The sequence below is a fragment of the Arachis hypogaea genome, chromosome 11 (assembly GCF_003086295.3).
Source record: "Arachis hypogaea cultivar Tifrunner chromosome 11, arahy.Tifrunner.gnm2.J5K5, whole genome shotgun sequence".
NCBI classification, from domain to species: Eukaryota; Viridiplantae; Streptophyta; class Magnoliopsida; order Fabales; family Fabaceae; genus Arachis; species Arachis hypogaea.
The window spans coordinates 57,659,856-57,670,797 of NC_092046.1; the positions used below are offsets into that span (position 1 = coordinate 57,659,856).

Consider the following 10,942-nt stretch of genomic DNA (forward strand, 5'->3'; position numbering starts at 1 on the left):
TCTGGTTGTCTTGTTTAAGATTTGAAGATGATTACCATTTTTTTAAAAAAATTTAATAAGGATATAGCCACGCTTTAAAAGCATGTTAATAGGTTCACGATTTAAAAAGTGTGGCCATGGTTTACATCTAGGTATGTTTAAGAAAGCGTGGTTATAGGGTTATGCATTTGGCCACGCTTTTAAGTGTGGCAATAGATAAAAGCGTGGCAACAAAAAAGTGTGCCAATAGATTGAGAAAAGCGTAGCAATAGAGCAACTAGCACGCTTGCAGATGTGACTCTTTCAAAAGCATGCTGGTAGCTTAAGAAGCGTGGAGAAAAGCTATCGCTACATTTTTAAACTTTTTGCCACACTTTTTTTAATTTTTTGCCACGCCTTAAAAGCATGGCAAAAGCCTAGTTTTCTTGTAGTGAGTGGAAAAGTTTGTAGTAAGAGAAATGATAGGCAACTCACTTTGAATTACACACCAAGATGGTGTATGTTTCAAATTGCATTTTATAATAGTATTAGGTTGTAACTTGTATGTCTTAATTTATTCAAGGTGAGTAATTGAGGACAAAATAGGGAATTTGGCAACCCATGAGATGTGTTGAAAGATGGGTGGATGGCTTTCTGAATGTGGATATGTGTACTTCTAAGCAATTCCAATGTTCTAGTTAGAAAACTCATGGTAGGAATCAGAATTTTGTATACACTACGGCAGAGGCGGACGATAGCTGCGACAAAATAGTGGCATTGGCCATAACCGCTGCTCATTCGAAGGATAGCGGCGCAGGTGAGTGGCGGTCTTTACCGAGGCCGCAAAACACCCCTAGATAGCGGCCCAGCAGTGAAAATCGCCGCTCATTCGGGGTATATATCCTCAGGCCCGCTCGATTTGGCAAGCCTTCTTGGCGCGAAGAGAAGCAGGAGCAGAGGCGCGCAACATGCCCGCCCTTCGTTTCGCAACAATACCTGGCGATTACCTCAAGAAACGCAGCTAAGTAGGTTTCAATTCATTGTTTCAATTCCCCCCGTTTCGTACTTCCAGCATTTGATTCCCCCCAATTGTTCAGAAATCCGCGTCTTGTGTTTTTGGTAGCGCGCCAAACGAGCAGGCGCAGAGCCCCGATTCATCAGCGGAAGAACCCACCCAGGTGAGCATTTGATCACAATTCAATTTGGCCATTCCCCTTGTCCTGTTACAACCATTAATCGAATTCCCCAAATTTGCAGAAACCCCCAATCTTTCGAGCTTTCCTCTGTCATCCACAATTCCTGAAACTCATACTCTCTCCTGTCTAGTCGCGCAGTTCCCATCACGACCTCTCCCCGTCACTGGTTAGTCCTGACACTCTGATCTTTTCTTGCTTTTTTCATTCTTGGTTAGAATTTTGCAAAAAAAAATTTGATTTTAACTGTCTTTTAGTGGGGTTAATTGCTGCTCTTGAGTGATTGGAATTAGAAGGTACCCGTTTTTTTGATTTAATGGGTGCTTTGCATTGAAAGTGATAGTTAGAGTAGATAAATCAAAAAAGGGTCGTTATCATTATTATAGGGATGACTTTCCTTGGTTTGCATCTCTATTGCATCTTGTTCCTGTTTTTTTAAGTACCCAAGAATGTGTTTCTTTGGTTTGCATCTCTCCTCCACAGGAGAAATTGAGGAACTTTGCATTCTCTAATCTGCATCTTTTGTTTAATTGATAACTTTATCATGTAAAGTACAAGACATTGGTTTAAATTTATAAATTATATGGAGATGTAATAACAAATATGATGACATAGTACTTGATCATTGCCCTCTTGTGATTCGAATGAGTGGCTAAGATGTATTGTTATGAACTTGGATAAGATGAAGCTTTCTAGGTCTTGCATTTTTTGCTTTCTTTTTGGATTGGAAAAAAGAGATAATTTCATTAAGATGAGAAGATAATACAAATTGGGGATAAGGATTCCCTATACAAAGAATTTGGAATAAGGTTTATTACACGCACACGAGCTTTTCACTTTGTCTTTCTTCTGTATCTCTTGATCTTCTTAGCTATATCTATATCATATCACCAAGAATCTGATCAATCTACTATGAGAAACTATAGTTTCATAAAAACTCTAAAAACTGTTAGCAAAAAAACTGCAATTTTATGTTCTAAATTTGAAACTAATTGTAGTTGATTCCGTTGGTTTTCTTTCTTTCCATGATGCTTCGATCCTTGTTCCAAAAAGATTATAGAATTCAGTTTTTTTTTCGAAAAATTGATTACAAGAAAAACACGCACGCATGCTAGTTATTTTCATTAAAATATTGATACCATTGTGTGATGAGTGTGGAGTTGAGAAACAAGATTGAGGTGTTTGAGTGATCAGAGGAGCATGTTGATACCATTCTATTGTTTTAATTTTACAGATTCTGTTCTTCTCAATTGATTGTTCATTGTTGCTTTTTTCCTCCCCTTTTTCTTATGATCAATCATCAATGGCAAAATTGAAGAAGTGGATGATGATGAGAAACCGTGTTGTTGTTTGATCATGTGTGTGTTTTTATTTTCATTTTGAAGAATCAAAAGTGGTAACAAAACAAGAAAAGTAAGATTTGTTTGCTGCATGTATGTGTACGAACTTGCAATGGATATTTTCAGTTGATGTTTAATTTCCTGAAGAACCTCTGCATAAACAGAAGAACATAGCTAATAACAAAGTCATTAAAGAAAGATTGAAATTGGGAAAATAAATATAGATTCATGATGTTAAAATTTGATTTGAAGTGAACTTTCAATTAAGTAACTGGAAATTTGACTATAAGATTTAATTAAGTTATATGTTCGTACAGTATTATCAAAATTTTAAAACAAAATCTCTGTAGTTTATAATTTTATAATTATATTCTGATGTTATATAAATTTTCCAATAGATTCCTAACAAGTAGAAAATGTAAGATACTTGCTGGTTAATAGCTCCCTTTCAGTGCAATGGCAAGGCATGGTAGTTAAACTCTCCCAAGTAGCCAAGACCTTTATATAGTAGTAGAGAAGTTGATTTAAATAGCTACTAGCTCCCTTTCTGTAATTCACCTCTTTTGATGCACCATTTTCTTAAACTCTTGTTGATTCATTTGCTCTTAGCAATAGGCATAACACAGTTATGATGTAACTCTACATATCTAATTCAATATACTTGCTGGTTAACATTCATTATATAACAAGTATATGGTCATGGTTGGATTGATTATGTAGTATTTAATCTTGTTTTTATTGTATTATTAGTTAAATAATCTTATATGGAATCCTAAATTAATCTAGTTTTAAATAGGATGCAAGTTCTGAGGATAATAATAATATCTGGATTAATCTAGTTTTAATTATTAGGATGCAAGTTCTTGGACCTTGTCGATAATAATTTCCTGATTGCATTGACTATGGCTAACTAGGAGGAATGCTACTTTCAATTTGATATTTTCAAACGGTCACATCTCAAGTTGACAAGATCTAGTCAATATTGAGAATAATATCTCTTAAATAATGTGACAGTATCAAATTGAAAGTAACACAAAGATTAAATTAAAGGGAAATTAAGCATTGAATCTTGCTGGAGTAACAGAAAGCAATAGAGTCATTGAATAAAGTGACTTTATTCGATGTACATAATACTTTCATGCTAATCCATCACAAATTTGATTGGATTATTGGATTTGGTCATGCTCTTATATTGTAAATGCAATAATTGCAACTGGATTCGAAGCAAATTCATAGACAAACCTTGTGTGTTTGAAGTCTCCATTAATTGATTCTTGAATGATGGATCAGGCATGGTTCTAAACAAAGTATCTTGATGAGAAGCTTGTGTATTCATTCATTTTCTTAGAATAGGGAGAAAAAAATTGAAGAAAAAAAAAATTAATCTTGTTAGAATGGTTTCATATTATAGCATAAACTAAACTTCTAAATTTTAAGTTATTTTTGTGCAGCATAATCCGTGATAAAATAATTATAATTCTTATCATATAAAATCATTACTGAATACTATTGGCATTTTTTATTGTTTTATGATTTATATCATTTGTTTGGTTTTGTTTTTATACTGTGTATGGTCTTTCATGAAGATGCCGTTTTGTTTGGTGATATAAGAGTCATGAACTAATGATGGTCCATGAGAATCAAATTTAAATGTATTTAACTGAATAGTGTTTTCAATGCTTTAATCATTGATTCTTTGTTTTTTAGAGAATATTATCCATATATCTTTTCCGAAAATATTCCTGAATGAAGGGTTAATAATTTATTTTTTTCACTAAACTAATATATGCTATTTACACGGTCGAAGACAGGGGAACTAAAATTTGGCTTTCTTATAAGCATACAAGGCATAATATATCTACAATTTTAAGATCCTATCCTCTATCTGTTATAATTGTCCACCTAGTTTTTTTTTTAATTGTTTTTTAATTCTAAATTTCAATTATGTTATGTCTTCTATCAATAAGATATTTTGTATATTTTATTCATTGTACTTTATGATTTTTTAGTTATATTCATTGACTTATTTATTTTTAAAATTTTAAATTTATTCTTGTTTTCTTTTTCAATTTTTAAGGAAGTTTTTCTTTGTCTTTTCTTTTTCTGGACTTGGAACCAGCAGTTCTTTCTACCAGTAATCTTTTAAGAAAGCACAGAATTTTGCAATGAGTAAGCCTCTTTTCCAATACCTTTCGTGTGCTTCATGTTATCCGGGATGCAAGTAACTTTGTTTCTATTTCTCTTTTGAATTATTCCGTCGCTCCCTACATGGTATTGCTTGTAATATATTGTCGAATTTATTACGTATGGTACTCTCTCATATCATAATTGTGATCAACTGTTATTGGTTCTCCTAACACACACCCCCTTTTTTTTAGTTCCATTTCTTTTTAATACTAATAATCTATTTGTATGTGCTAATTCATTTATTTAGACATTGATAAGAGCTGGATTACAAAGCCACGGGGTAGTATAGAATATAAGAATGGACTGAATAGATTCCTTGACTTTGCGTTTGACAATGCATCATCCGATGGGATGATACATTGTCCATGCCCTCTGTGTGGGTTCCGGTTTTTCCAAACTAGAGAAGCTGCATACGATCATCTTCTGATGAAACCATTTCCCCCTAACTATACCTTTTGGTTACATCACGGTGAGAGGATTGTAGACGAGAGACCCAGCGGTAGGGAAGAACTAGATTCCACTATAAATTCAGGAGATCAAATGCGTGACATGATCCACGACGCATTCAATTTGCCGGGACTGCAGAATGAGGATGAAGATTCCATGGATGGGCATGCTGGAGCCGTTGCGGATGGGTTGCCGTACTTATCCGAAGGACCTAGTCACGAGGCTCGTGCCTTTCAAGACTTGCTAAAGGACGGCGAGTAGGAATTATATCCGGGATGTTCTAGATTTTCGAAGCTGTCATTCTTGGTCAGGCTGTACCATATAAAGTGCATGTGCGGAGTGAGCAACAAGGCTTTCGGATTGATTCTAGAGCTATTGGGGGATGCCTTTGAGCATGCACAGATTCCGAAGACCTTGCACGATGCCAAGAGGATCATAAGAAAGCTGGGTATTGAGTACAAGAAGATAGATGCATGTCCAAATGACTGCATGCTATACCAGGGTTCCGACCACGGTCTTTCTAGATGCAAACGGTGTGGAGCATCGAGGTGGAAGCAAAAGACCAGGAAGAATGCTTTAGTAAGGATCAACGCCGTTGTTAAGAAGAATGGTAAACCTCAGGCGGCGAAAGTTCTTCGTTATTTTCCTCTAATTCCACGGTTGCAGCGATTATTTATGTCCAGCAAGACAGCTGTGGACATGTTGTGGCACAAGAGAGGCACCAACTCTGACGGTTTCTTGAGGCATCCCAGAGACGGCGAGGGTTGGAAAGCATTCGACATGAGATATACTGACTTTTCCTGCGATCCGCGCAGTGTTCGCTTAGCCTTGGCCAGTGATGGCTTCAATCCTTACGGAAACCTCAGTTCAAAGTACTCAATATGGCCAGTGATTCTTATTCTATACAACTTACCCCCATGGATTTGCATGAAACAAACCAACTTTATACTCTCTATGATTATTCCCGGTCCTAAAATGCCTGGCAATGACATAGATGTATACCTGCAGCCCCTGATCGATGAGTTGAAGCAGTTGTGGGCCGGTGTTGATACCTACGACGCCAGTCAGAAGAAAACATTCAAGATGCGTACAGCGTTGATGTGGACTATCAGCGATTTTCCTGGCTTGGGCAATTTATCTGGTTGGAATACGTACGGCGGGAGAGCTTGCCCCACGTGTAATTTGGACGCCGAGACTAGGCGACTCACCTTCAGTCAGAAATGGTGTTATATGGGTCATTGTCGCTTCTTGAATCGTGATCACAGATATAGACAAGACCGGATTAGATTTGATGGTAAAGTAGAGGATAGATCCCCACCTACCAAATTGACTGGCAGGGATATCCTGAGACAATTGGAGGGTGTGCCCGTCTCACAGGGCAAGGTGCAAGCGATGGGGGGTAAAAGAAGACGCGGACATCAGACCGTGCTGCAAGACGAGTCACCCTGGAAGAAGAGGAGTGTATTCTTTGATTTGCCATACTGGGAGAACAACGAATTACGTCACAACCTTGACGTCATGCACATAGAGAAGAATGTGTGCGACAACATTGTATTCACCATGTTGAACGAGAGCGGTAAATCCAAAGACCACCTAAAAGCTCGTAAAGATCTCCAGTTGATGGGAATCAGGCATGATATGTGGCCACTTGAAGGTGGAAAGTATCCCGCTGCAGTCTTTACCATGTCGAACCCACAGAAGGATGTCTTTCTTAGGACCATCAAGAATGTGGTCTTTCCAGACGGGTACTCTAGCAACATCTCTCGCTGTGTTGACTTAAAACAGCGCAAGTTATTTGGTTTGAAGAGTCATGACTGCCATGTTCTAATGGAACATCTGTTGCCAGTTGCGTCAAAACACGTATTGCCCACCCCAGTGTCTGCCGTCTTGGCTGAGTTATCAGCCTTCTTCCGACTAATATGTAGTAAATCTATAGATCCTCAACAACTTCCTCTCCTTCAGGATCGTGTGGTCCATACTCTGTGCCACATGGAGATGATATTTCCACCTTCCTTCTTCACAGTTATGGTTCATCTAACGGTGCATTTGGTTGAGGAGGTACGTCTCGGTGGCCCAGTGCACTACCGGTGGATGTACCCAATCGAGAGGTAAAGATCTACTTAGGCTTTTTCGGCCTGTTTTAGTAGGATATCTGTCACCTAGTAATTTATGTTATGTTCTCGAAGGTACCTATGTCGTCTCAAGCAGTACGTGCGTAATAGGGCCCAACCAGAAGGATCGATTGCAGAGGGCTACCTATCCGAGGAGATTCTCACATTCTGTTCAAGATACCTAGATAACGTGGAGACTAGGATCAACCGACCGACACGCGTTGACGACCGTCCGAGCGATGCTCCACCGAGCGAGATTGCCAACATGTTCCCAGAGGTTGGAAAGGCAGTCGGGGCAGCTTCATTTTTCACACTAAGTCCAACCGAAAAGCTTCAGGCACATCGTCATGTACTGGTTAACTGCATTGCTGTAGAGAAATTCTTGGAGTACGTATAGAGCTTGGGTTCTAAAATTATACAATGAGCCAATTTGATATTGATGGTACTGAACTTGAAGTATCTTTTTATGTGCACAGTGAGTACAGAGCCATCACAAAAAGAAAACTGCGAAGTAAAACAAGGTCCCAGTCTCACATAGATAGTGTTGTGCACAGAGGATTTTCAAACTGGCTCAGGCATGAGGTAATCTCTAAAATCCAAGGATCCTACTACCCTTTGGTGCTTTCTTGCCTCTAATGTTTCAATGCCAGGTCCCATTTGGAAGCACCAATCATTCGAACGAGTTGCAATGGCTCGCCTGCGGTCCAATTGCTCAGGCCAAACGCTATCAGGCGTACAACGTCAATGGATTTAAATTTAGGACCATGTCAAGGGAGGAAGGGATGAAAACACAGAATAGCGGGGTTTATGTCACTTCGGATACTAGAAGTTATGCAAGTAAACGGGATGCCAATGTTGCTGTTGGCGGTGTCTCGTATTACGGGAGATTAGTAGACATCATCGAGCTTAACTACAGTGGTCAATTCACTGTAGTCTTGTTCAAGTGTCTTTGGGCAGATACCACGTCGGGGAGAGGCATCCGACAAGATGTTTTGGGCCACACCTGTGTCAATTTTGCCATGCCGATTCACACCGGTGAACATGAAGACGATGAGCCGTACATCTTGGCATCTGAGGCGCGTCTTGTGTTCTACGTGGAGGATGAGGTGGAGAGCGGATGGAGTGTAGTAGTCCATGTGAAGCCAAGAGATTTGTTTGACATGGGCGAAGATTATGAACACTGTGAGGTCGACCTTCATCCACAGTCTTGTATGACTAGCTTGCCTGAATTTGATGTCGAAGGCCTGCGGTTGACAAGAGACGGCGATTTAGAGGAGACCATTACCGACGGGGTTGAAGATTGTGATGAGGCAGCCGATTCCTAAAATACTGAGTTGTATTTAGTGGAGTGTATTTTAGTCATATCATTAGACAGTATATCATTAGACAGTAGGTTGAATGGAATGAGTTTTCTTATATTCTTTAAAATTTATCCTTTTATATAAAATTCTCTTATCTAATTGGGTCTTCACAATATTTAAAATTTATACTGTCCTTGAACATTCTTTACATCTCCGTTGACTTTCAGGGAAATTGGAGAGCAGAGACTTCTTTCTCATTTCCAGAAGCCGTTGGTTTGCAGAGAAGATGATAGATGCGTCTCCTTTCTCTTCATTGGAGGACGCAATCTCATTTGCAAGGCAGTTGTGGTTCAAAGAGTCCCGTATACAATCATGGTTGGATGCCTTCTCTGGACACAGTCACCTCTTTCGAGCCATTCGTTATGCCCCGGGATCAATGATGAGGGTTTGTTTGCCGCTGCCCGATTTAATTTTGTAAATCCTTTTCTTATTCGTGAATGAAACCCATATTCACATGGTTATGTTTAAATTTTAGGAAATGCTTCATTGGGACCGAAAGTACCGGGCTAAATTTGGGTTTGAGTTTATAACAAGTACGGAAACATGGTTATCACAGGAAATACTTGACGAGGTGAAGGTAAAATAGTTTATATTTTCCTTGCTATTTATCTAAAGTATATAAAACTGAACCTTGATATTTGCTTTCTAGAGTTAATAAATTTGAGTCATTAAGGCGAATCACCTTTGAGGCTGGGTAGTTTAATTGTATTTTGTATAGCAAGATTAACTTGATGAGATATGTTTGCTAGAAGATAATAGCATATAATAGAGAGTTTATAGTTGTACTCAATCATATAATATAGACCCTCTTGCAAAAAGTTTTAGAAGGGTTGTGTTAACTATAAGGAGAAGTATTAGAAGGATATTTAGGAAGGTATATCCGTATGCATAAAAGAATTTCTAAGTTGCAACAAGAAGGGCATTCTCTTCTGGATAAAATCTATAAGTTGTGAAAGTAATGGGATCGAACAAGAATAAATGTAGGGGATGAAATGTGGAGGAAGAAAAGATTTGCTCGAGGAGGAAACCTGGCACAACCAGCAGCCCTTTAGCTGCTCTAATGCAACACTGCTGGCATGCAGATTGGAGCAGATTGAATGTAGCTGTTACATATTCATATATGGTATGATGACATATGGAAGAGAAGTGGTGGCTTGCAGCAGCATGTAGTGATCTGGCAGTAAGGGGCTGCAATTTTAGTGGCAATGAGGCAGTTCTTTCCTGCATTGGTTCAGTAGTACAGTGTTGAGGTGCTGCAGTACCTGGGGGAAGGTTGCTCTTGACGTTAGTTTGTGGCACTAGAATGGGAACTGGAGATTGGGATATTTACTGATCGAGCTGTTGGTTTTTGTGATCTTTGAGCTATGTGCTGCATTTCTTTTCTGAACTTTCTTCAATTGGTATGGCTATGTTTTGGAACATGCAGCTAAGCATGAGATTAAGGCTATTTTTTGAACTGATTAAAGTTTTCTTTTTTCTTTATCGTTTTACTTATTCTGGATTTGTTGCATTGTGAATATATGGTTTTGTTGTTTTGGGGTTCTGGTTGAAAAGCTCCCGCAAGGCAACATTATTGCACTATAGGCGGGCAGCACACTGTATGTGTATATGCATAAAGGGCATGGGACAGATGGTTATCTCAGGTTCTTGCAAAAAGTTTTTCTACATTATTTTGGTGGTGTGTTGTGTAGGTACGCTATGAAAATACTCTTGTTGTTGAACTGGATATTGCAGCACGAGAGGAATTCAAACTCATAGAACATGGACTCGAACGACTATGGGAACGTAAGATGATCAACTTTTTAGTAGTTTAATTAGTATGATTATGTTCATACACTGATTCTGGATATTCTGTGCTTATATTTGGCTATGATGTACCTCTCAGGATTAGCTCGATCCCAAATTCAGGAGGCATCGGTAGAAACGGGGGAGGTGGTTCCGGATTCAGTGGAGAAAGAGGCCGTTGTCTCCTCCGATAACTCTGAAGAGGTTGATTCTGCTGGACAAAAGGGTTCGATGCTGTCATATGACCTCAATAAAACGCCAGATGAGAATGAATATCCGTATAGTGGAATGTCTCCTGATAAGAAGAATGCTTGGCACCTATCTATGTGGGCGACACGATACCTGAACCCTTGAGGATATTGCAATAGTATAATTGAAAATTTTGGTTTCAAATTTATAGGATGCCCAAAACTTGTGTTTTGAAGTTGTCGTGACTTTATAACGCTTCATATTATTTTTAGGGATTGTTAGTATGCTGCATTGAAGACCATTAGTCTACTATTTTAACTATTTCTGCATTTTTTTATTTTGACTACTCCAAGATGCTGATTAATATAAAG

General features: G+C 38.5%; 2 protein-coding genes across 2 annotated transcripts; both read left to right on the forward strand.

Moving 5' to 3' along the window:
- Positions 1-708: 708 nt before the first annotated feature.
- Positions 709-10,736, forward strand: LOC112723903 (uric acid degradation bifunctional protein TTL-like). Its single transcript, XM_072206006.1, has 7 exons — positions 709-983; positions 1,056-1,136; positions 1,216-1,320; positions 8,765-8,982; positions 9,073-9,174; positions 10,289-10,382; positions 10,483-10,736. The coding sequence occupies exons 4-7, from the start codon at positions 8,824-8,826 to the stop codon at positions 10,734-10,736; spliced, it is 609 nt and encodes a 202-aa protein (XP_072062107.1). The 5' UTR covers positions 709-983; positions 1,056-1,136; positions 1,216-1,320; positions 8,765-8,823.
- LOC140176123 (uncharacterized) lies at positions 5,456-8,561 on the forward strand. Its single transcript, XM_072206005.1, has 4 exons — positions 5,456-7,233; positions 7,312-7,623; positions 7,713-7,818; positions 7,887-8,561. The coding sequence occupies exons 1-4, from the start codon at positions 5,456-5,458 to the stop codon at positions 8,559-8,561; spliced, it is 2,871 nt and encodes a 956-aa protein (XP_072062106.1).
- Positions 10,737-10,942: the final 206 nt, after the last annotated feature.